The sequence below is a fragment of the Dermochelys coriacea genome, chromosome 8 (assembly GCF_009764565.3).
Source record: "Dermochelys coriacea isolate rDerCor1 chromosome 8, rDerCor1.pri.v4, whole genome shotgun sequence".
Taxonomy (NCBI): Eukaryota; Metazoa; Chordata; order Testudines; family Dermochelyidae; genus Dermochelys; species Dermochelys coriacea.
This window is the reverse complement of record NC_050075.1, coordinates 87009144-87035581: the sequence shown is the minus strand read 5'-3', so window position 1 is coordinate 87035581 and position 26438 is coordinate 87009144. Positions and strand designations below refer to the sequence as shown.

General features: G+C 41.8%; 1 protein-coding gene across 4 annotated transcripts in view; it reads right to left on the bottom strand.

Annotated features, from left to right (window-relative positions):
- NEGR1 (neuronal growth regulator 1) overlaps window positions 1-26438 on the bottom strand; it is a 609038-nt gene that overhangs the window by 154731 nt on the left and 427869 nt on the right. Inside the window, exon 5 of one of the 4 annotated variants that reach the window (XM_043490582.1) lies at window positions 18517-19188. The exons of the other annotated variants lie outside the window; for them this stretch is intronic. Coding sequence (XP_043346517.1) covers window positions 18881-19188 — 308 coding nt within the window. The 3' untranslated portion in view covers window positions 18517-18880. Of the gene's footprint in view, window positions 1-18516; window positions 19189-26438 lie in introns of those variants that run through there. 4 annotated transcript variants of the gene reach the window in all.

Here is a 26438-nt window from a genome sequence, read left to right as displayed (position 1 = left end):
GCTGGCATTTAACATTAAAAAGGTTGCAGAGCAGTTTTTTAAACTAAGAGATGGGAAAAGCCGATGGCTGCAGAGGCGCACATGGATCGGAGAGAGCACTTCTCTTAGAGGAGAGTCTGTTGCTAGAGATTCTCTAGCGTTTTAGTGAGGAGGAGAGGATGCGGATGAGAGGATTAAAGTATGGGCCAGATCAGACGAGATAAAGAATCCGACACATCAGAAAAAGGCAGACAAATATAACAGTGACAAGTTTTAAAGTGCCTGCTAGAAGTCTAAATAATAAGATGGGTGAACTAGCGTGCCTCATGTTAAAGGAGGATATTGATATAATAGGCATCACAGAAACCTGGTGGATTGAGGACAATCATTCTGGGGTACAAAATATATCAGAAGGACAGAACAGGTTGTCTGGGGGGTGGGGGGGAGAGTGGCACTATATGGGAAAGAAAATGTAGAATCAAATGAAATAAAAATCTTAAATGAATCCACATGTTCCACAGAATATCTATGGAGAGTAATTCCATGCTCTAATAAGAATATAACAGTAGGGATCTATTACTGACCACCTGACCAGGACCATGAAGTGACAATGAAATGCCTAAGGGAGATTAGAGACACTATCAAATAAAAAACTCAATAATAGTGGGGGATTTCAATTATCCCCATATTGACTGGGTATATGTCATCTCAGGCACACAAATGCAGAGACGAAATTTCTTGATACTTCTAAATGACTGCTTCTTGGAGCAAGCTGTACAGGAACCCACAAGGGAGAGGCAACTCTCGATCTAGTCATGAGTGGAGCGCAGGATCTGGTCCAAGAGGAACTGTAACAGACCGCCTTGAAAATAGTGACCATAATATAATAACAGTTAACATTCCTGTGGTGGGAAGAACACCTCAACAGTTCAACACTGTGGCATTTAATTTCAGAAAGGAGAACTATGCAAAAATGAGGAAGTTAGTTAAACAGAAATTAAAAGTTACAGTACGAGTGAAATCCCTGCAAGCTGCATAGACGCTTTCCAAAGACACCATAATAGGGGCTCAACTTAAATGTATACCCCAAATTAAAAAACACAGTAAAAGAACTAAAAAAGAGTCACCCTGGCTTAACAACTATGTAAAAGAAGCAGTGAGAGATAAAAAGGCATCTTTTAAAAAGTGGAAGTCAAATCCAAGTGAGGTAAATAGAAAAGAGCATAAACACTGCCAAATTAAATGTAAAAATGTAGTAAGAAAAGCCAAAAAGGAGTTTCAAGAACAGCTAGCCAAAAACTCAAAAGGTAATAACAAAACATTTTTTTAAGTACATCAGAAGCAGGAAGCCTGCTAAACAACCAGCGGGGCCCCTGGACAATCGAGATACAAAAGGAGCACTTAAAGACGATAAAGTCATAGCAGAGAAACTAAATGAATTCTTTGCTTCAGTCTTCACGGCTGAGGATGTTAGGGAGATTCCCAAACCTGAACCGTCTTTTGTAGGTGACAAATCTGAGGAATTGTCACAGATTGAAGCGTCACTAGAGGAGGTTTTGGAATTAATTGAGAAACTTAACAGTAACAAGTCACTGGGACCAGATGGCATTCACCCAAGAATTCTGAAAGAACTCAAATGTGAAATTGCGGAACTACTAACTATGGTTTGTAACCTGTTCTTTAAATCAGCTACTGTACCCAATGTCTGGAAGATAGCTAACGTAATGCCAATATTTAAGAAGGGCTCTAGAGATGATCCTGGCAATTACAGACCGGTAAGTCTAACATCAGTACCGGGCAAATTAGTTGAAACAATAGTAAAGAATAAAATTGTCAGACACAGAAGAACATAAATTGTTGTGCAAAAGTCAACCTGGTTTCTGCAAAGGGAGATCATGTCTTACTAATCTCTTATAGTTCTTTGAGGGGGTCAACAAACATGTGAACAAGGGGGATCCAGTGGACATAGTGTACTTAGATTTCCAGAAAGCCTTTGACAAGGTCCTTCACCAAAGGCTCTTACGTAAATTAAGTTGTCATGGGATAAGAGGCAAGATCCTTTCATGGATTGAGAACTGGTTAAAAGACAGGGAACAAATGGTAGGAATAAATGGTAAATTTTCAGAATGGAGAGGGGTAACTAGTAATGTTCCCCAAGGGTCAGTCCTAGGACAATCCTATTCAACTTATTCATGAATGATCTGGAGAAAGAGGTAAACAGTGAGTTGGCAAAGTTTGCAGATGATACTAAACTGCTCTAGATAGTTAAGACCAGAGCAGACTATGAAGAACTTCAAAAAGATCTCACAAAACTAAGTGATTGGGCAACAAAATGGCAAATTAAATTTAATGGGGATAAATGTAAAGTAATGCACATTGGAAAAAATAACCCCAACTATACATACAACATGGGGGCAAATTTAGCTACAACTAATCAGGAAAAAGTTCTTGGAGTCATTGTGGATGGTTGTCTGAAGACATCCATGCAGTGTGCAGCGGCAGTCAAAAAAGCAAACAGGATGTTAGAATCATTAAAAAGGGGATAGAGAATAAGATGAAGAATATCTTATTGCCCTTATATAAATCCATGTTACGCCCACATCTTGAATACTACGTACAGATGTGGTCCCCTCATCTCAAAAAAGATATACAGGCATTAGAAAAGGTTCAGAAAAGGGAACGAAAATGATTAGGGGTTTGGAACGGATCCCATATGAGGAGAGATTAAAGAGGCTAGGACTTTTCAGCTTGGAAAAGAGGAGACCAAGGGGGGATATGATAGATGTATATAAATCATGAGTAGTGTGGAGAAAGTGAATAAGGAAAAGTTATTTACTTGTTCCCATAATATAAGAACAAATGAAATTAATGGGCAGCAGGTTTAAAACAAAATGAAGTTCTTCCTCACTCGGCACATAGTCAACCTATGGAACTCCTTGCCTGAGAAGGTTGTTAAGGCTAGGAATATAACAGGGTTTAAAAGAGAACTGGATAAATTCATGGAGGTTAAGTCCATTAATGGCTATTAGCCAGGATGGTGTCCCTAGCCTCTGTTTTGTCAGAGGGTGGAGATGGATGGCAGGAGAGAGATCACTAGATCATTACCTGTTAGATTCACTCCCGCTGGGGCACCTCGTATTGGCCACTATCGGTAGACAGGATACTGGGCTGGATGGGCCTTTAGTCTGACCCAGTATGGCCTTTCTTTTGTTCTTATCTAACACAGAGGAAACTCTTTCCTCTGATTGTAGGGTGCATAACTGAAGTACCTTCCAGCTTTAAGAACACGGGAAATTTTTAGATTAAAGCAAAGCAGGAAACCTTCCAAGACCCATCCCCTACTTTGAGATCATGGTTCTGTCCTACCTATTTTTACTGATGAGTAGTTAACTATATTCTTCTAACTGCCCTGTCTGTATTTATTAGCTTCAATGTGAAGCCAAAATTCGGTCTCAGTTGCTTTAGTGCTCTGGTCCCTTTTAGCTGAAATGTATAATATTTTTGTATATTTGACATTACAAGTTAATCAACCATTATTTCTCTGTTCCCTTCCGCAGAGTGTGTGTATGCTGCAGAAGAACTCTGTGTAATGTCCTTTTCATCCTTGCAGTACAGATCTGGCTTCCTACATCCTTCTGAACAACCAAAAATTTCTAATCCTCTTATTCTGTAAAGTATTTTCTGTATCTTTTATATCAAGGCAGTGCATGGTGGCTAATTTTCAAAATGTAGCTATATCTCTTTAATAAAAATATCAGCCATTTGTAAGTTCTACCATTACACAGATCAAAAGATTAAAAAAAAAAAAGAGGTTTCCTTGACTCCAGATGAGATTTAAACAAATAAAAGCACGTTGACAAACCATCTAAATGTATAACCGTGGATTAAATAGAAAATTTTACTCCCTGGACAAAATTGTGAATTTGCCTCAGATGTAAATTTACTGTTTGCTATTTGCTAAAGCTGCCACTGGTTCTGCCAATAAATTTAAGGTGAAGTATCCTTTCCCTACCATTCAAAATGCAAGTGCAAAAAATCTGAGCACCACATTTCAGCATGTTTCTGAAGTTAGGGAAATATACTGTTCACGCTCTGAATGATATTTTTAAACATCTTTAACTTCATTAATTCAAAATTAGATTTCTGTAAACAAAGCAAAACATATTCCTTATTCAGGAATTATCAAATATGGAGTTTTAAAACAAAATAGTTTCTAACTCATGTGCAAGACAGAATCTGCTAAATTTTTCACAACTGAAATCTGCTTTCTGTCCATGTCAAGATTACTCAGAAATGAAAAACAGACTTTTACTATGGTTTAAAAGAGCCCATACACACCACTGGACAGACCCATACACTTCATCCTGAGAAGTAAAAATCTGAGAAAGTTGTAAACAACTGAAAAGAGAAGTTTTGGATGTAGTACCAATTGAACCACAAATACAAGCTTTTAAATATTTTCTGTAGTGCAGACACCAGTTCTTAATGCTTATTTTCCCCCTTTCCTTACTAACATATTAGGTGGTAGTGCCAATCACTGCTCAACATTTTTGATTCTTTTTTCCTGCCAAGTAAGCTCTCTCTGAAATTTTTGCAAATTTTTCAAAAAACACTAACCATGAATATTTTGAAAAGTTAGTATTAAGGAATAATTGTATTAGGCTATGTAAAAAGTTTGAAAGCCAAAAGAAAATCTTAAAATTTCTACAAAAAGCAAAGGAATACTTGTGGCACCTTAGAGACTAACAAATTTATTTGAGCATAAGCTTTCGTGAGCTACAGCTCACTTCATCAAATAAATTTATTAATCTCTAAGGTGCCACAAGTCCTCCTTTTCTTTTTGCAGATACAGACTAACACGGCTGCTACTCTGAAACTTAAATTTTTTAGTACTCCTTCTCTATCCCCTGGACTGAGTGCCATGCATCTGCATCTGGGCTGTGATGTCAAAGTGTTTTAAGACTATACTTCCTTCCATTTAAATCAGGAGATTGCCCTCCCCAGATTTCAGTCTAAACCCTACTGTATGGAATTTGCATTCCTTCGCATTTATAAGAAATTAAGTTTTTGCTGAGCAGATCCTAAGTTATAGAAAGTTGGATTGCCTCTGAAGATGCAGAGCAAGTTTATAAAAAATGATGGCTGAACTTTCTGAGCATGACACTATACTACTGAGTTTATTATCTTTGTTTTTACTATCAGTGGAACGACACCAGTGGTGATTTACAGGTCCCATTTTTGCCAGAGCAGACAAGGCCTACGTTTAGACCAAAGCCCAAAATAGGGTTGCCCTGCTTTGAAATCCAATATCTCTAAATGGAGTAGGCTATTCTTAATTTAAGGCCTAGTCCCTAACTTAAATCGCCTTACCCAAGTACTTCAGAGGTACTAAGAGCATGGCCATCCTTCCAGGGGTAATGCAAATTAAGTCAACAGATATGCCATGGTAGAAATGGTGTAAGTGATGGGTGTGACTTGCTATGGAACAGTCCAGACCAGTGGGAGACTGTGTTACTCCTGCCCTGTAAGGCCTTGGGTGCCTTACAATGCCTCAGTGAAGTAGCTCCCCAAAACAGCCTTCCAAAATGTAAGCTATGATTTAATGTGTAGAAGGAGATTTTGATTGATTTCAAGGCTGAATGCAAACTGACTCAACTATGGAAAGCACTGATATTTGCAGTGTGACAACACCAGTTGAAAGTTCAGAGGCGTTGTCTGTGCTGCAAGAACACAAAGAAGCATTTTCTAATAAACCAGGGAAGACATACTTGCTAACTCATAAAATTATTATAGAAGGACCACAGCACCTCCCAGCAGACCCTACAGGGTCAATAGCAAGGTGCAGGAACAAATTCTTACAAAAATACAAAGAATGTTAGACCTAGGAGAATAAAAGTGTAACAGCTCTTGTGCATCACCTGTGGTCTTAGTCCCTAAGAAACACAACACTGTAAGGTTCTGTGTTGATTATAGAAAACTCAATGCTGTCATAGTACCTGATGTGTATTCCGTACCTAGAACTGATGAAATGCTGGATATTTTAAGCAAAGCTAAATATCTCGGCTCTTTTGATTTAACTAGAGGTTACTGGTAAATTCCTTTAAATAAGGATGCACAGAAAAAATCTGCTTTCATCACTGATATTGACTGCTATGAGTTCACAATGTTACCATTTGAGTTAATGAATGCAGGAGCCACCTTTCAGAGGCTGGTCAACCAAATGTTAAATGGTTTGCAGAGCTTTGCAAAGGCGAATGTGATGACATCCCAGCATTTAGCAACACTTGGGCTGATCACAAAAAAACACTTAAAATTGTGCTGTCAAAGCTCAAAAAAGCAAGCCTAACCATAAACCTCTCTAAGTGTAAAACTGGAGCAGCCAAAGTTCTTTATTTGGGACACTGGATAGGGGGTGTTTAAATATTCCCATATCCCTTAAAAGTAGAAGCCCTTATAAATTAGCCTGTACCCCAAACCAAAAAACAGGTCCACATCTTTCATAGGTCTGGTACACTTTTACAGAAGGTTTGTGCCTGGGTTCAGTGACATTGTATCTGCAATCACAGATCTATGGAAAAAGATAAAGCCTGACCTGTTGCCTACAGGTTAGTCGGTGGCTAACCTTACTGTAGCTTTGTAAGGGGGGGGAAGGTGTGACAGAATATATCCCTATATTCACAACCTACACATTACTGTAACAATACTTGTATTACATATATCTTGTAAGGCATCATTTGAAAACTCATTATTTGCTGGTCATTATTTCCCTGGTAAAATATGCATGGCAACATTGTATGTGAAGTTATAAGATTTTCCTGGATGATGTTATTAACACATGTTCCAAACCTCATAGTCCTGTGATTGACAGAGAGATTAGTAGGTTAAGAGATAGTGGACCTATACCGTTTACAGGTAGCCATCCAGTGGAGACATCTACCCCTGCGATGCAATGCTGGCTGTTAGGCAGGTTTTAAAATCTGTTAGTGAGATAAAGACTGTGACAGATATAAAGTTAAAAATGAAATGGTTTTTGGGCAGTTCACCCAGACCCAGTGGAGACGTTGATTATTCCACTTGGTGACCTCATGCCATATAATTATGGAAAACAGTTAAGTCTCTGACAAGGTCAAGAGAAGGAAGATCATTGAGATTATGAATGAAGGCACCCCTGTATTCACACCCTATACATCACTGTATAAAATATGCCAGGTGAGGTATCATTTGAAAACTAATAATTTACTGGTCAGTAATATCATGATGAAAAGTTGATGGGCACTCAGCTGTTAAGTGGCCAGTCTGACAACAAAAGGGGGCAGAGCAAAGTGATCAGCATTTTAGCAAACAACCACACAGAACCTCTTTCACCAGGAGACTCCATGTCTACTTCCTCACAACAGGAAGTAACTTTATCTAGGGATAACTGTCAGGAAAATGCATTTCAAAGGATGACTGGAGTATAAAAGTGAGGGGCAAAAACACCCAATCACCTCTCTTTCTCTCTGTCTCTTTTACCTAAGAAAACAAAGGACCTAGCTATGTGGTGATGTGAGAGATCCTGACCTGAAAATTTGGTCATCAATGTTGCTGGGAACCTGTGGTAAGAATTTTATCTTAAACCATGTCTAGTTTTTTTTAAGTTGCAGCTACTGGAAAGTGTTGTATCTTTATTTCTCTTGTAACCATTTCTGACTTTAATACCTTAAACCTATACTCACAATAAATAAACTTGTTTTAGTTATTTGTTTATTTATTTTTAACTCAAAACTAATCCCATGTTGTATTAAAACTGAACTGTTTGGGTAACTCCAGTTAAAGTAGTATATTGACTCCTTACAGGGACAACAAACTTTTAATATCTGAACTGCCAGGAGAGAGCTGGACAGTGCAAAACACATTTTTGAGGGGAAAATTCAGGACTGGGAATGTGTTGAGGTCACCCTGAAGGTAGTAACCAAGGCTGCTGGAAGCCAGCCTGGGGCTGGTGTGTTGCCGACAGGCTGCTGGGATAAGAGTTGCTAGACCAGAGTTGTAACTATACACAGACACTCACACTGTGACCTGCAAGCTATTTGGCTGTTTGTGAGCAGTCCATATTGGGAGCTACAACAGCAAACCATTGAGAGGCACCCAAAATTGCAGGGCAAGTGATGACACCACCTCGCACTGGTCTAGATTGCAACCTGGAATCTGAGAGTTTACTGCCCCTTGCACTACAGGTACACTTATAAGCTGGTACCAAGGCAAGTGCTAGAAACTGTTTTAGGATTCTAGAAAAGGTCCATGGGAGTTTAGTGAGTGTATCAGAGTTTAAGACTCAGTTTTCTGAAACTCATCACATATAATAGAACAACCTTCTGTGTACCTGAGCAGATTACATCCATTAGCCCACGATATTCTTGAGTTTAAGGGAGTAAAAAAATACAGAATTAGATTCACATACAAGATCAGTTTTTACGAAGTTGTTGGCAAGTAACATTGCTAATCATGCTCAAGATCAAGGATGTTAATTCAGATGGCCAACAGAGAAACATTTTCTGTACAGAATTCTTTTTGAAGTTAGCTCTATCAAGAAGGAGCATTCTAAATCAGAAAAGAAATGGGATATGTAGCAGATATGCATGGATTTGCAGGGCACTACAAATGGAAAGCCAAGAACCAGAGCTGCCTGCTGGAGTATGTGGGTGAAGAGGCCAACCAGAAAATAATCATGCAGGCCAATGGAGTACAAATTAAATTTTAGAATGATAATCCTGTAGAATAATCAGCAGCATGAGCTACAAGATTTACAAAGGTTCTGCCTTGTGATGAGGACAGCATGCTGCAAAAGTTTCAAACTCTCCAAGTCCATGGCCCAGAAAATCAAGCACCCAAGATTCTATTCCCATTGACAGAAAAGTTTTACAGTGATGTGGTAAGTATATAGCACATGTGATTCTGGCATCAGGTCATAGACCAAGTCAGGATGAGGAGATGGATGAGAAATGAGAGACCCATCTATATTTGCAAGAATGATTTCTCCTGTCAGATGGGGTTTTGTACAGGAAGGTCCAGAGGAAAAGAGAAGAGTTGGGACAGCTAGTGATTCCCTACAGTCAGAGACTGAGAATTAGAAGGAATCCATGATGAGATGTACCACATGGTAGTAGCAAGAACCTTAGAGCTGGCTAGCGATTAATTTTGTTGTCCTGTAATGCCCTGAACCATAGACGGGAAAAATGTGAAATTGTGTTTTGTGAAAATACTTTACATACACATGTTTTTGGTTTGAATATCTTTTTCTGAACAGTTATTTCAAATCATAACTGCAATTCTCTGTGGTTGGGGGAAGGAAACCATAAAAATGTTGTATATATTGATCTCATTCAAAAAAAAAAGTACAATACACTGAGAATATCAGCAACTCCTTTTCACTTCTGTCGGACTTATAGATATGTGGTTTCATGTCTATATGTGCTCATGATCAGGGTTATTTATCACACATATAACACATACTGGCTAAACTGGACTCCATTGCTTTTCCTGTAGGTTGTATTAGAAGTTACAGGAAACAGAAAAAGTTGGTACATTGTTGTGACTAATATTCTAATGTGCACCAGTGTCTAATAAAGTCCGCAGAACATCAGAGACAGATCTGTGAAGTAGCCTTTTGGAAGCTTTTATATATATTGTTCACTTTTGAGAAATTATTTTTTGTTGCATCCAAATTAAGCATTTAGTTTATGAAATCCAAGTAGGTGCTTTGTAATTCTTTAATATGAAATGTGAATAGACTTGGAAATGTGAAAGATTAGATTTTTATTGGCAAATGTTAGCAAATGTCGATTTCATTGTACACACACACACAAAATATTTTCATAGATAACAGAAACTTACAAATAGGCAAAGTAAGAAAAATGCTGCTTGAGCGTTTCATTTAAGGATATTTACTTTAGTATATTTTGACATGTGATACTGACAATTTGTGTTAATAGTTATAAAGCTTTAACTTTTTCAATCTCTGCATTTATGGGCATTAAATAATGACTGTCTAGCGTCCCTATTGCCTGCCACTTCACCCCATAATTTTGCACAAGTATGAACATTTAAATTGCTAAAAATGTTTAAAAATCAATATCGATTTTATAAAGGATAAAAATTTAATTTTGCCAAGTGTCAATATGAACAACAGTTCTAAAGTAACACACCTTCTAAAAGAGTAAGGACAGTGAGAAATGTCTAGACAGTAAGAGGAACAACAAACACTACAGTATAATTTCTTCCACAGTAGTTTTAAGGTTACAGATATAATTAGGTTTCAGAGTAGCAGCCGTGTTAGTCTGTATTCGCAAAAGGATCTTCATCGATGAAGTGAGCTGTAGCTCACGAAAGCTTATGCTCTAATAAATTTGTTAGTCTCTAAGGTGCCACAAGTACTCCTTTTCTTTTTTAGATATAATTAGGTTAGAGTGACTTGTACAGTTTGTCTGATTTCAAAGTAAAATCAGAGCATTATGGATAATATTATGCAAACTGCCATAGCAACAGTGAGGCAGACTTCTAAGACATGCTAATGAGTTAAACTGTTCTGCAAAACCTAAACTATCTAAGAAAAAACAAACATTTAAAACAAAATTCACACAAGCGATTAAGGACCCTATCCTGTTCCTATGCAAAACAATGCAAATCTCTCATTGACTTAAAAAAAGTGGCAGCAGAATCAAATCCTTAGTGAACCATTATATCAGAAATAAAACAGAAAATTAAATGACAGTGTCTACATAGTTTTGTTTTCTTTAATTAACTTCTTAGCATTAGGGAAGCAAAACATTACATTGGATTTTACTGTGGTAAGAATCACAGCAGAGATGGAAAAGATTAATAGGTTGATGAAGTCCATCCCCTGGACATAATATTGTCTATTCATTTCAATTTGCCTTTAAAAATAGTACAAAATGTACATAAGCAACAAATCAAATTGGAAATTATACATGTAGAAATCAACCAAAACAGTCACTATTACAGCAGATTGAATATTAGAATAATATTTATGTAAATTCTTGATCAAATCTCTAAATGCATTCACTTTTGTTGTGTCCCGTGTTTGTTTTTCTATGAATATTTAGCAAATCTCCTACTTGTCATGAAAAGGAAATGTTAAGCTTAAATATTCTAATATTTGGCAAGAGTGAATTCTGAATGACTTAAGTGAAAATTCCAGCTGCTGATTAGTTGTGTAAGTCATCCAATCAGAGAAGAGAAACAATACCACATTACTTATGCAACTAACAAACAGCACCAATTTGCTTAGCTTAGGCTGTGCAGGCTCCTCACATTGGAAAGCCCAACAGAGGACGAGGTTGCAGGACTGAAAAGTAGTTGCAAACTCCCCTCTCTTATTAATGGGGAACGACAATGGTAGACAGTTGCTGGCTGGGAAGGGGACATTGTCTGAAGATGTGCTAACTCAGAACATCCCCTTAAGCAATCAGTACCAGCAGAACTCCTTTGGAGCACTGGTCAAAAACTAAAGATATCTATTCTCCCCCCAACCTTTGGGCGAAAGCTAGAGGGAAAGAGTAGGTAACAGGTCCATAAGTTCCCTCCCTTATGTTAAATACCTTCCAGGGATCAGGAGGCTAAATTGGTGCAGGGAAATGTAATTTACACCACCCTGCCCCAGCACCAGTGAATCTAGCACTTGGTCTGTAGCACAAGACCAATAAGAGCTACATTTAAATTAACAATCTTATCCTTTATTTTCAGTTTAATAGCTGCATTTTCTTTTAGAAGGCTAGTGGACTCTTACTTGGTGAAATCCACATGGTCTAGCTTGAAGCAAACTGTTTATTTTACAGCTACAGAAGAACAGACCTTTAGTATAATTTACAAGAGGCAGCTAAAAACAGAAATTCTGCAATGCAAGTCCATTTAAAAGTTCAAATTTGTTAAAGTTAAATTCATTAATTTAGGGAATTGACAATTTTACATAAATTAAAATAAAAGCTTGCTTCATGGTGCATGTGTCTCATTCTTCATCTTCTCAGCATGACCTCAGTGCTTCTAGGGATTCCAGCATTTAACAACTGCTTCTATTTTTTTTTAAAGTATTTCATTTATAAAACAGACAAGAGTTAGTGAAGCTGCAGTAATGTATGTATAACTACAGACCAGCTTTCAGAATACATATTAAAATCTTGTTAATCCAAGATTCTAATTGTTCCAAAGGGGGCTCAAGATTATCATCTGTAAATCAGTATTTGCCTTATAAAACATAATGGAAAATGCTAATAAGATTTACTTGTAAAGTAAAATTGGATTATATCGTATCTATTTTAGCTCAATTTGGAAATGTATTCCTTACTTGGAAACTACCATCACCACACTACGTGATGCTAAGATTTCATTACCACTTTCTGCACTGAGCACAAGCAAAAAAGTCATGAATTCTGTGACCATCATTTCTAAAGAGAGTACGAGAGACACACATATATTAAAGAGAAAAATAATTTATGCAATACAGCACTGCAAAGAAAAAAAGGTTACAAAGTTATAATATTTACGGTACAAGGACAGACTGCAAACTGCTGTTTATGTCTGGTTGTATGTAATCCAGCCTGGAAACTTTAGAATCAAAAACTAATTGAAACCACATAATTTTCTTGTACATATTTGGAAGACTGAGCAGCTATTATATGCAGTGAATATCCATATTCAAAAATATGCCTGTTTCCTATGCAGCATCGTTGTCAGGGTTCACTGCAACCATATATTACAGGGCATAGTAAAAACCTGATTTATTCAACAACTACTGGATCTGCAGTAAATAGTGTAAACTTTTAATTAATAGGAAAATATTAACTACTTCTTTTGACTATATATTTTTTACATTAAACTGTTCATGAGAATCGTGATACTATATGGCCAAAGGTCTATATGTGTAGTGTTTTGGAAAAAACACACTAAAGTTGTGATGCAAGAGGATACACAAGGAGAATACAGAGATGGAATAAAGATCACTTGAACCTTAAATCAATCCAGTGTACATCAGCAGATCAGAAGAGCTTAGAAGGGAAAATGCAAAGCCAAACAGAGGATGCAAGAGGGTGCGTTACTTCTAAAAAGAGCATGCACCTATTACCTATTGTATACCTTGTCCCAGAGAAAGCAAGTAAAAATCTTGTGAGATATAAAGGCTAAAATTGAGTACTATTTGGTATTCTGACCACACCCACACAGTAAAAATCTGTTGAGGAGCTGAATTAGAAGGTAAATAATGCAGCCAAATTAAAAACCCATGAGAATTAGGTAGAAGATTGGCAGAACACATCATGTACCAGAAACACAGCCACAGCAAAGTATTAGGATGGGCAGATGAGCAGAATAGAAGTGGAGGTACCAGTTAGCCAACAAAGGATGAATTTTATCAATAGGGTTAACAGAACCAGACATCCTCCAATACCAAACGTAGATTAGGAAAATTATTGTGGTTTTTTCCAAACACAAACCCTTCCTTTACTGATAACTGCAGTATGCTGCCCTCTCAAATATTTCCCTCTACTCCATCCTGCCCTTCCACCCCAGCTGTGCTCTTAATGCTCATCTGGTTTTTAAAGACCTAAGCGATGCTAAACCACCTTGAGTGACACTTTCATCAGATAATCATCGCTTTGTACGGTATGGAGTTCACTATGTGTCTTGCTAGAGTCGCTGTTGGTTGCATTTTCCTGACTGAAAAATATATCCTTGCCCATCTATCCACAGTTATACCTACTTTAATTACAGTTGTAGAATCAAGGCCATTGGAACAGAGTGCATACTGTTATGCTTCTGCTAATCTGAAGTAATGCCTCTGAAGCCAATGGAGTTACTCCCAAATTACTACAGTGTAACTGACATCAGAATTCAAGTCCAAAGGCACTTGAGTGGTAAATGATAATATAATTTCCAGATCACTGAGCCAAGTGACTATGATATTTTTGCCAGTTGGTCTCTCTCCTCTTGTTAATACAGCAGTTTACTCCAAAAAATTCTTTTCATCTAGTGGAAGAGGCAATAAAGTTTATTCTCCAATATCAGACAGAACTTGGGTGCACAAGTGACACTACACTGGAATCTAAGGGGCAGGATTTGACAGACAATATATTGTACTATATGCAGCTCTCTTGCCATACTGTATATGAGAATTTTTCAATAGTAGAAAGGATACAAAGAAGAGGAAGGAAGGCTTTTATCTTCATTTGTTCACTTTTCTAACAAAAGTGAATATTTTATTCAGTGTATATTTGGAAAAAAGAAAAGAAAAAAGGAGACTGAAGTACATACCATTAAGAACAATCCTACACTGGCCTGGGGTGGGCAAGGTGATCAGAAGGCTTTTCCATCTTTAATTTCTACGATTCTTTTGTTAAAAATCTTAAACATATTTAATTTTTAATACACATTTAATGTAATTATTTTTCACATAAAAATAAGAAACAGGTCTTAATATAGTGGTATTCAATCTCTAAGAGCTGAAGAGCCATTATTACATCATTAAATGACTGCAGAAATCCAAAAACCGATTACAGAAATGAAGACCTGACATTCCACTGTTTTGACCATGCAACTGAAACTCCATTCAGGGCTAGACTATAAACCAGGCTACCCAGCTAGTACTAATGCCTAGAGAGGGAATCCATGTGGCCAGGTGTAGTAAACCTCCCTGGGCAAGCATTGCATACTCAAAGGAATTGTGATATTCTGCTTCCAGCTGCAGGCATCTCTGAGGCCAGTATGAGAGTCTAGGGAACAGTATGCAAATAAAGGCAAATAAATGTCTTGCACAGATTGTGATGCAGCTCTGAGTAGTGTGGGATGTGCAGGTCTGAGCATTCTCTATACAGCCAACCTAGCTGATGTACCTTATCCATCAGGCAGCCTTTTAAGCTGGGGTAAGGAGCAGACAGTGTTGGACATCATCTTTTTGCTATTAGCTGTATCCATTCATGTCTCAGTTCAGCATCTGATACTGCTGACAGAACTGATGGTGTCAACTAGAATGAGGTGGAATGGTGATGCCCTTGCAACAGACAGCGTGACCCAACTGGAACGCCACCAGTGGCATTATATTACAAATCATCTCAGCATGCTGTTGTGGGTGGCTATTCAGCAATGCTCTGAGAATGTAAAAACATAGTTCGAAACTCTGCACTACTTCACAGGAATGTGACTGGCCATTCCCACATTTCTTGTAGGGAATGTGCTATGAAATGTCATGTGCAAAGACTACTCTGCTCTCTGGCTGGAACCACGTGTACACTGACCTACACAGTGCAATGACAAACATGTTATTGTAATTTCACAATCTAGCCCTCAACGGTTAAGTGGCTCTTCACTTACTCCCTTCCATGACTGCTAGCAGGCATGGTGTGCAATCCCTGTGTAAACCCTCCTGGTTGCTGAGACAGTGAGAAGGCCTCTCTTTGTGAGAGGGGAAAGGGTGGTTTTTCTAGCTGCTGGTGTGTGGGGCATGGTTTTGTAACATGTTTATACAGTGTGCCTGGGCCACAGAAGATTACTATCATCAGCTTGTGGAGTTACTCTTTTCTATTCAGTACTAGAAGTCTGTGCTTTATGGTTGTAAAATATCTAAGGTTAAGTCCATATGGGGGTGTTGGACAATGCTGCCCAAGCATAGGGCTTTAAATCCTGTGGACTTCAAGAGAAGTTTCCCCAGAGAGGAGAAATATGTAATATGTTTTCACAGTATGTGTTGTGTCCCTAGCTAGTGGTTAGTTCATAGAGAGACTAACAATCTATTACCGCTACCAGGTTACTGCTTTAGTTCAAGAGGCACAGAGATCTGTGCTTTGTAGATGTACGTGCTAGATTCAAACCCCACTGTCAACCCATGCCAGGGTTGTCGCACTATCTCCCATGTATCTAGCAGTTTAGGGAATATTCTTAAACTCTGTGCTTTCCTCACTTCATGGACCTCATGCAGTGAACAGAACACAGATTAGGCCCATATAGTCAATGAGAGCCTGATGGAAGGCACCTCACTGCGAAGTATTTTTTACTCTGAGTGGTAATTAGGCTGATTACGGGCCAGATTCTCAGCCCTGGTTAAGTCAGCGCACAAAGGGAATTTAAAGCTGCTATAAATGGGCAGCTGGAGAGTCCTCTCTGTAGTGGAATCCACCAGTCGTGTAAAGCTTGCACACCACTTTCCCCTGCTGTGTATGAAGAATTCAGGAGCAGACATGGGAGCTGAGAGAAGACCAAATGGAGGAGTAAAAGGTGGGCTTAGAGGATTTTATACTCTAATGCCCTTGAGCTGCTGGAACAATCCCTTATGCTATAGCTAGCATGATCCCCAGGCAGCCCCAGGACTCAGCTCACACTGAGAACAATTGAGAATTAAGTGCTTAGTATTTCAGTACTCTCTACCCAACTGTAATTTTACATTTAAAATTCAATGTGAATGAAATATACACAGCAGTTTGATCACTACAGGGTGCTTATGCTTTTCTAATGTAAGTGAGTTTTATCTTGAAATGCTCCTGAATATAATAAGTCATTCTTCTGCCTAGTCAGACTGAATAAGTGTTTGTGGTATGGAACAGATGTTGGGAGTGTTTCTGCATTTAATTCAGCTGGCTAGTGGACAAGTTACATACTGAGACCAACAAAAATGTATAACAATTAGCTGACTTTTACAAATTTTTCATATGCACAAGCTGTTTCACCTTGTACCTGAATCTTGGTTTTGCCATTTCTTCAGAAAAAATTATCGAAGGGATAACATACTCAGCATGGGCCCTATGCAGACCTAAGAAGCCTATAGCAAATTTAAGGGGAAGCAGAGTCTGAAGATTCCCTTTCCCCTGTAATAAAAGTTGTATTTTGTTATACAGAGACTCAGGTCATGTCTACACTACAAAGTTAAGTAGACTTCATGTAAATCAACATTGAGCCTCCAATTTAAGCAAGTTGATCTTGTATGTCCACACTACACTCTTTGTGTCAGTGTAGTGCATCCTCACCAGCAGGGTTTGCATTGACACACGGAGCATTGCACTGTGGGTAGCTATCCCACAGTGCACAAACTTGAGTGGAATTTTGGGTTGGGCTTGCAATGTCTTATGGGACCAAAACATTGGTATGGTGGTTATGGGACTATGGCATTACCCTCCTATGCACTTATGTCCCTCCCTCCCTGAAATCAACGGCAAACAAATCAAGCCTTTCTCGCAAGCCTGGATTATCTGCGGAGACACCATAGCACAATAAGCCTGGACCCCGCTGTACGGTGTTGTTGTGAGCATTACAAACACCTCATGCCTTATCGTGAAGTATTTACACAGCCAATACAGGAGCCGCTGCACAGAACAATGTGATGCCATGCAAGCAGCCCTGCTGGAGGACATAGAGCAGAGTAATTCGCAATTGTTGGCGACAGTCACGCATCACCTTGACATGGTTGAGTGCTGTTTCTGGGCCCAGGAACCAAGCACTGACTGGGACTGCATTGTTATGCAGCTATGGATGATGAGCAGTGGCTGCAGAACTTTCAAATGCATAAGGACGCTTTCCAGGAACTGTGTAAAGAGCTTTCCTAAGCCCTGAAGCGCAACAATACTAAAATGAGAGCTGCTCTGACAGTTGAGAAGTGAGTGGTGATAGCTCTGTGGAAGCTTGCGACGTCAGACTGCTACCTGTCAGTGGGGCATCAATTTGGAGTGGGTAAATCTATCATGGGATCTGTTGTGATCCAAATTTGCAGGGCCATTAACAGACTTCTTCTAAGAAGGGTAGTGACTCTGGGCAACATGAAAATGTAGTAGATGGTTTTTGCCGCGATGGAGTTCCCTAACTGCGGTGGGGCGATAGACAGAATGCACATCCCTATCTTGGTACCAGACTACCTTGCCAAAGAGTACACAAAATGAAGGGGGTACCCGTCAATGGTGTTGCAAGTGCTGGTGGCTCAGAGGGGCCATTTTACCAACCATCAATGTGGGATGGTCAGGAAAGGTGCATGATGTGCACATCTTTAGGAACACAGGTCTGTTCAGAAAGTTGCAAGCAGGGACTTTCTTCCCAGACTGAAAAAAAAACACTGGTGATGTTGAAATGCCATTTATGATCCTGGGAGACCCAGCCTACCCCTTGCTCCCATGGCTCATGAAGCAGTACACAGGCAGCCTGGACAGCAATAAGGACTGGTTCAACCATAGGCTGAACAAGTGCAGAATGGTGGTGGACTGTGCCTTTGGATGTTTAAAGGGACGTTGTTTTCTTACTAGGTTAGACCTCAGTGAAAGCAATATCCCCACTGTTATTGCTGCCTGCTGTGTGCTCCATAATATCTGTGAAACAAAGGGAGAAAAGTTTCTGCTGGGGTGGGAGGCTGAAGCAAATCACCTGGCAGCCAATTTTGAGCAGCCGGACACCAGGGCAAAACGAAGAGCACATAGATAGGCTTTGCATCTCCGTGAGACTTTGAGACCCAGTTTCAGCAATGAGCCAGAGTAATGTGACACTTATCCATTGTTCCTTACCAAACTGTCCCTCCATTGCATTTTATCCCCTGTAAATTCCACCCGTACTAACCACCGGGTGTTGAATGAATAAAGAGCCTTTCTCCTCAATCCATTAAGTTTTATTATGCATACAAACACACAGAGACAGCAAAGAAAAGTAAGATAACCTGGGGCAAAAGGGCTTATAACACTGTGGGGGGAGAAACAAGGAAAGTTGGCTTACAGATGCATTCCAATAACAATCAAAGGTGTGGGAGTGGACACCTTCTAGCCCTTGTATCCTCTCCTTGTGGTGAGTAAAAGGGATATCAAACTCTCCCCGCACACACACACTTCATAGGATGTTTGGGGGAGGAAAATGTAGAACTGGGTGATGATGGAAGCAGGTTCAGCATAAGCTACAGAGGGACTCTAGCATCCAGCTGCCTTTCTTGAACCTCAACCAGATGCCTCAACATATCTGATTGCTCCTTCATAATCCGCAGCATCTCTTCCTGCCTGGCACGCTCTTGTTCCCTGCTTGCTCTCCTGTCCAAGTCCAGGTTCTCAGTCAGTGTAATCCTCCATATTCTGAGCTCCGTCTTGTCACTCTCAGAGGTGTGCATTAACACATTGACCATGTCCTCCCGAGTCTTTTTTCCCCATCTTCTTATCTGGGAAAGTCGCTGTCCTGGTGTGGAGGATGCACCAGCTGACAAGGTTTCAGCTGCAAGGAATGCAAAGCACAAGGGTAGCACTGACAGTGCATACATTGTTTCTGGTGCAAGGTTAATTTCTTTTAAATAAAAAGACACCCCTCAATACACTTCACTGCAAGTCACAATGTAATCACAACTGCTGGCTGTTGCAAGAGTCAGTTTGCTGCTCCAGCCATGATGAGTAAGGCTCCAGGGCCTGGGCAAGAGGTCTAGTGGAGGTTGGCAATCCTTGGGATCACAGGTTGGAACTTGAGAAAAGCCCCCTTACCCCTAGCAACCTGGATAGTACTTGAGGACAGGCACCAGTGTAAAGCCCCCCAAATTTTTTTTTTACAAAAGCAGCACCGGCTTGTGGAGGAAGGGAGACAAACAGGAAGTCGCCACCCTCCCACTTTTTCCCCCCAGTGCTGCTTGCAATACATGATCCCTTCCAACCACAACCATGGCACATTTGGGAAAGCGTGGTTGTGAGACCCAGATTTCATCAAACGGTGGGCAGATTACTTGTTGGTGTTTTAAGAGTGAGCATTGAAAACTTCCTCTGTTTCCCCTAGGTGACCCTATGCGATATCACTCTCCTGAGGTGGCAAAAGAGCAGATGCTACAAGCATCTGGGTACCGACCTGGTTGTTATGCTACAATGCTGTGTGCTGCAATGATGCCAGCAGAGTTAATCCATGGTGGGCAAAATAAGGCAGCCCTTCCCAGAAACCTGCTGCAAAGGATTGCAGAGTACCTACATGAAAGCTTCCTAGAGATCTCCATGGAGGATTCCTGGGCCCATTGCACATAAACAGTCTTTTACTGAGAGCACCCACTGTGTAGCTGGAGTGGCCATCAATACCCACTACACCTACTTTTTTGTTCAGATTAAACATAAAAAATAATAGCATGTAACCCCTAGAGTTTGATTGGAAATGTGTACTCTCCAGAGGTGCCTTCCCCAGCATCATGCTCCACCACCAACTGGTCCTCTGAAGGGATGGGCTGCAGGGTTAAAAACAGTTCTTGGCTGTTGGGGAGAATGGATCCTCCGCTTGCTGACTCACATTCTCCTCCTCTTCCTCATCAACAATGTCCTCCTTGTTGTTGCTTGAGGGCGCCAAGGGTTCCTGGGAGGTATCCATGGAGCTTTCAGGGGAAGTGGTAGGGTCACCACTGAGAATCACATGCAGCTCCTCATAAAAGCGGCATGTCTGTGGGGCAGAACAGAACAACTGTTTGCTTTCCTTGTCTTCTGGTATGCTTGTCTTCTGGTAGTAGCCCTTTTCCCCCATGCCCTGCGCAATCTTGGCATAGATGTCAGCATTTCTTCTGATGGATTGGAGCTCTGCCTGCACAGACTCTTTTCCCCACACACCAATAAGAGCTACCACCTCCTGCGTACACCATGCTGGAGCACATTTGCGGCCTTGAGTCTCCATGATCAGCTGTGCTGGCGAGCTCTCCACTCTGATCAAACAGGAAATGAACATTCAAAAGTTTCCAAGGCTTTAACAGGGGAGGGGCTGTTTCCTGTGTACCTGGCTGACATGCAGTGGATTTGAAAGTGCTCTCCAGAGTGGTCACAGTGGAGCACTGGAGGACACCTCCTGGAGGCAAATTCATTAAAATTACACAACGCAATGTCTACACTATCCCCATGTCGACCTGTGGATGTCGAAGCAAGAGCTATGCCTCTCACAGAGTACAGAAGTCAACTTTATAGGGCACTTAGGTCAGCAGAAGGGATGCAGTAGTGTAGACACATACATTATTAGATCAACTTAACGTGGCTTATGTCAACCTAAGTTTGTAGCACAGACAAGGCCTCAGTTCTTGCAAGGGGGAAGTATTGTCTCTTAGAAGTGCCTAGGGGTGTTGATTAGTTTTCTGAGATCACTAGGTGGGGGCGCCAGCCAGTTCTGTTTGTACTGTTAAGAGAAATCCCTAGATATTGAACCCAGCCCTTGTTGTTGCTGTCTCCATGTGGCGGAAGGGTTACATTCTGGGGCGCTCCTCCAGGTATCTGGGTGAGTGCCCTTGCAAGCACATCTTGAGCAAACCATTGATTTCGGAAAACACAATCATGATTCAAAAGAAGGTAACCGTAGGCAAACAGCCACCCCAGAGTACGTTGGGCAGTGTCCTCTGCCTCAGTTTCTGACTAGCAAATGTACCTTTAACACGACACTCTCCTTTTCCTCTGCAGCACCTCACTCATGGTTGGTTATCTTGGGTCAGCAAAGACCCAGAGTTCATTGGTGTGTTACATAGGCTCACCTCGCACCGCAAAAAGGGATGGGCACATTGAGCAATGCTTCCACTGCTATTCCTATCTCTGCTACTGGCTCACTGCTGCTGCTATCTCTGCTGCCACTTGCTGCTGCTGCCACTGGCTGCTCGCTGCCACCTCTGCTGCTTTCTCTGCCACCATTCAGCTGTGCCACTGCCATTACCGCTGCTTCCACTTTACTGACCCTGTGTTTTGAGGTTCCAGCACTTAGCACAGCTCTTAGTGATTTCAGCTCTTAGTTATGAGAACCTCTCTGCTGCTGCCTCAGTCTTTCACTGAAATACTGACCCCACCCCAGGTCTAAGGTTTAACTCCTGGACCTGCTCCCCACTGATTTCAGCTCCACTAATCCCTGAACAGAAATAAGGAATCTCTATGGAGTCCAATCAACTGTGTCTTTAAACATGGGAAAGAGGACAACCAAATACTGTCTAGGATTCTTTAGGCACAGTGCAGAGCATCAGGTAAGAACACCTGTCCCCACCCTCTGTCATTTTCACTGTGATTTGGCCTCCCCTCCCACTGTTTAGCAAGTAAGGTTCAGTTTAGGATGACCCCCTCCATCAGGGCATGCTAAGTACAGTTCTGCTGCCCTTTAGTCATACAATAAGGATAACAATATTTCATTACCCCTGTATTCAATACCAAAGTGAATTGTAACACAAAATCAGCCAAAATTGATCACTTTGGCAATGCAGTTCTATCTGCTGAACACCTAGGCAGACTAGGTGTGTCCACGCAAATACAGTCTGCTCCTGAAGTCTTTTCCCCCAGTTCGTTACTAGATGTCAGGGGCGAGCTCATTCAGACCCTGCTTACATAAGCAAACACCGTCTAAAGAAGAGAGACAAGGTCCAACTGGCATGCCAACCCAGCCCTTGTTGTTGCTGTCTCCACGTGGCAGAAGGGTTACATTCTGGGTGCTCCTCCAGGAAACTGGGTGAGTGCCCCTCTTGAGCAAACCATTGATTTCGGAAAACACAATCACGATTCAAAAGAATGTGACCTCCAGAAGAGGTAAGCGGACTGTCCGGGTTCCAGTAACACAGACACAGGTAACTAACCGCTTTCATGTTCTCTCCACAGGTACCAATGCAGAGAGTGGACCAGATGATATGTCTGGGGGGAGAAAGCAGAAGGAGACTCCGCTGGTTGGGAGGCATGAGATGCGATGTCCTGAGGTTGGGGGTTCCACGACCACCACTCCCAAGAGGAGAAGGCGGGTGGTGGTGGTCGGGGACTCTCTCCTCCGGGGGACTGAGTCATCTATCTGCCGCCCTGACCGGGAAAACCGAGAAGTCTGCTGCTTGCCAGGGGCTAAGATTCGTGATGTGACGGAGAGACTGCCGAGACTCATCAAGCCCTCGGATCGCTACCCCTTTCTGCTTCTCCACGTGGGCACCAATGATACTGCCAAGAATGACCTTGAGCGGATCACTGCGGACTACGTGGCTCTGGGAAGAAGGATAAAGGAGTTGGAGGCGCAAGTGGTGTTCTCGTCCATCCTCCCCGTGGAAGGAAAAGGCCTGGGTAGGGACCGTCGAATCGTGGAGGTCAACGAATGGCTACGCAGGTGGTGTCGGAGAGAAGGCTTTGGATTCTTTGACCATGGGATGGTGTTCCATGAAGGAGGAGTGCTGGGCAGAGACGGGCTCCATCTTACGAAGAGAGGGAAGAACATCTTTGCCAGCAGGCTGGCTAACCTAGTGAGGAGGGCTTTAAACTAGGTTCACCGGGGGAAGGAGACCAAAGCCCTGAGGTAAGTGGGAAAGCGGGATACCGGGAGGAAGCACAGGCAGGAATGTCTGTGAGGGGAGGGCTCCTGCCTCATACTGGGAATGAGGGGCGATCAACAGGTTATCTCAAGTGCTTATATACAAATGCACAAAGCCTTGGAAACAAGCAGGGAGAACTGGAGGTCCTGGTGATGTCAAGGAATTATGACGTGATTGGAATAACAGAGACTTGGTGGGATAACTCACATGACTGGAGTACAGTCATGGATGGTTATAAACTGTTCAGGAAGGACAGGCAGGGCAGAAAAGGTGGGGGAGTAGCACTGTATGTAAGGGAGCAGTATGACTGCTCAGAGCTCCGGTACGAAACTGTGGAAAAACCTGAGTGTCTCTGGATTAAGTTTAGAAGTGTGTGCAACAAGAGTGATGTCATGGTGGGAGTCTGCTATAGACCACCGGACCAGGGGGATGAGGTGGATGAGGCTTTCTTCCGGCAACTCACGGAAGCTACTAGATCGCATGCCCTGATTCTCATGGGTGACTTTAATTTTCCTGATATCTGCTGGGAGAGCAATACAGCGGTGCATAGACAATCCAGGAAGTTTTTGGAAAGCGTAGGGGACAATTTCCTGGTGCAAGTGCTAGGGGAGCCAACTAGGGGAGCGCTTTTCTTGACCTGCTGCTCACAAACCGGGTAGAATTAGTGGGGGAAGCAAAAGTGGATGGGAATCTGGGAGGCAGTGACCATGAGTTGGTTGAGTTCAGGATCCTGACGCAGGGAAGAAAGGTAAGCAGCAGGATACGGACCCTGGACTTCAGGAAAGCAGACTTTGACTCCCTCAGGGAACAGATGGCCAGGATCCCCTGGGGGACTAACATGAAAGGGAAGGGAGTCCAGGAGAGCTGGCTGTATTTCAAGGAATCCCTGTTGAGGTTACAGGGACAAACCATCCCGATGAGTCGAAAGAATAGTAAATATGGCAGGCGACCAGCTTGGCTTAATGGTGAAATCCTAGCGGATCTTAAACATAAAAAAGAAGCTTACAAGAAGTGGAAGGTTGGACATATGACCAGGGAAGAGTATAAAAATACTGCTCGGGCATGTAGGAAAGATATCAGGAGGGCCAAATCGCACCTGGAGCTGCAGCTAGCAAGAGATGTCAAGAGTAACAAGAAGGGTTTCTTCAGGTATGTTGGCAACAAGAAGAAAGCCAAGGAAAGTGTGGGCCCCTTACTGAATGAGGGAGGCAAGCTAGTGACAGAGGATGTGGAAAAAGCTAATGTACTCAATGCTTTTTTTGCCTCTGTTTTCACTAACAAGGTCAGCTCCCAGACTGCTGTGCTGGGCATCACAAAATGGGGAAGAGATGGCCAGCCCTCTGTAGAGATAGAGGTGGTTAGGGACTATTTAGAAAAGCTGGACGTGCACAAGTCCATGGGGCCGGACGAATTGCATCCGAGAGTGCTGAGGGAATTGGCGGCTGTGATTGCAGAGCCCTTGGCCATTATCTTTGAAAACTCGTGGCGAACGGGGGAAGTCCCGGATGACTGGAAAAAGGCTAATGTAGTGCCCATCTTTAAAAAAGGGAAGAAGGAGGATCCTGGGAACTACAGGCCGGTCAGCCTCACCTCAGTCCCTGGAAAAATCATGGAGCAGGTCCTCAAAGAATCAATCCTGAAGCACTTAGAGGAGAGGAAAGTGATCAGGAACAGTCAGCATGGATTCACCAAGGGAAGGTCATGCCTGACTAATCTAATCGCCTTTTATGATGAGATTACTGGTTCTGTGGATGAAGGGAAAGCAGTGGATGTATTGTTTCTTGACTTTAGCAAAGCTTTTGACACGGTCTCCCACAGCATTCTTGTCAGCAAGTTAAGGAAGTATGGGCTGGATGAATGCACTATAAGGTGGGTAGAAAGCTGGCTAGATTGTCGGGCTCAACGGGTAGTGATCAATGGCTCCATGTCTAGTTGGCAGCCGGTGTCAAGTGGAGTGCCCCAGGGGTCGGTCCTGGGGCCCGTTTTGTTCAATATCTTCATAAATGATCTGGAGGATGGTGTGGATTGCACTCTCAGCAAATTTGCGGATGATACTAAACTGGGAGGAGTGGTAGATACGCTGGAGGGGAGGGATAGGATACAGAAGGACCTAGACAAATTGGAAGATTGGGCCAAAAGAAATCTAATGAGGTTCAATAAGGATAAGTGCAGGGTCCTGCACTTAGGATGGAAGAATCCAATGCACCGCTACAGACTAGGGACCGAATGGCTCGGCAGCAGTTCTGCGGAAAAGGACCTAGGGGTGACAGTGGACGAGAAGCTGGATATGAGTCAGCAGTGTGCCCTTGTTGCCAAGAAGGCCAATGGCATTTTGGGATGTATAAGTAGGGGCATAGCGAGCAGATCGAGGGACGTGATCGTTCCCCTCTATTCGACACTGGTGAGGCCTCATCTGGAGTACTGTGTCCAGTTTTGGGCCCCACACTACAAGAAGAATGTGGATAAATTGGAAAGAGTACAGCGAAGGGCAACAAAAATGATTAGGGGTCTAGAGCACATGACTTATGAGGAGAGGCTGAGGGAGCTGGGATTGTTTAGTCTGCAGAAGAGAAGAATGAGGGGGGATTTGATAGCTGCTTTCAACTACCTGAAAGGGGGTTTCAAAGAGGATGGCTCTAGACTGTTCTCAATGGTAGCAGATGACAGAACGAGGAGTAATGGTCTCAAGTTGCAATGGGGGAGGTTTAGATTGGATATTAGGAAAAACTTTTTCACTAAGAGGGTGGTGAAACACTGGAATGCGTTACCTAGGGAGGTGGTAGAATCTCCTTCCTTAGAGGTTTTTAAGGTCAGGCTTGACAAAGCCCTGGCTAGGATGATTTAACTGGGACTTGGTCCTGCTTTGAGCAGGGGGTTGGACTAGATGACCTTCTGGGGTCCCTTCCAACCCTGATATTCTATGATTCTATGATTCTAACCATAAGCAAACAGCCACCCCAGAGTTAGTCATATGGCTAACGTTCTGTAACTGCAAAATATCTTTATACCTCAGAATCTTTCCATCACATTAAAAAACAAAAACAAAATAAATCAAAACACACACTCACAGTTCACTGGAAGCATATGTAAAAAAAATGACAAAACTTCATTAGCAAAATTAAATGACAGAGTCCCTTCTCTAACTAGCATTGTACCCTTCCAAACAAAAACTCTCATGTACACAAACATCCTACACACTCAGACAAAA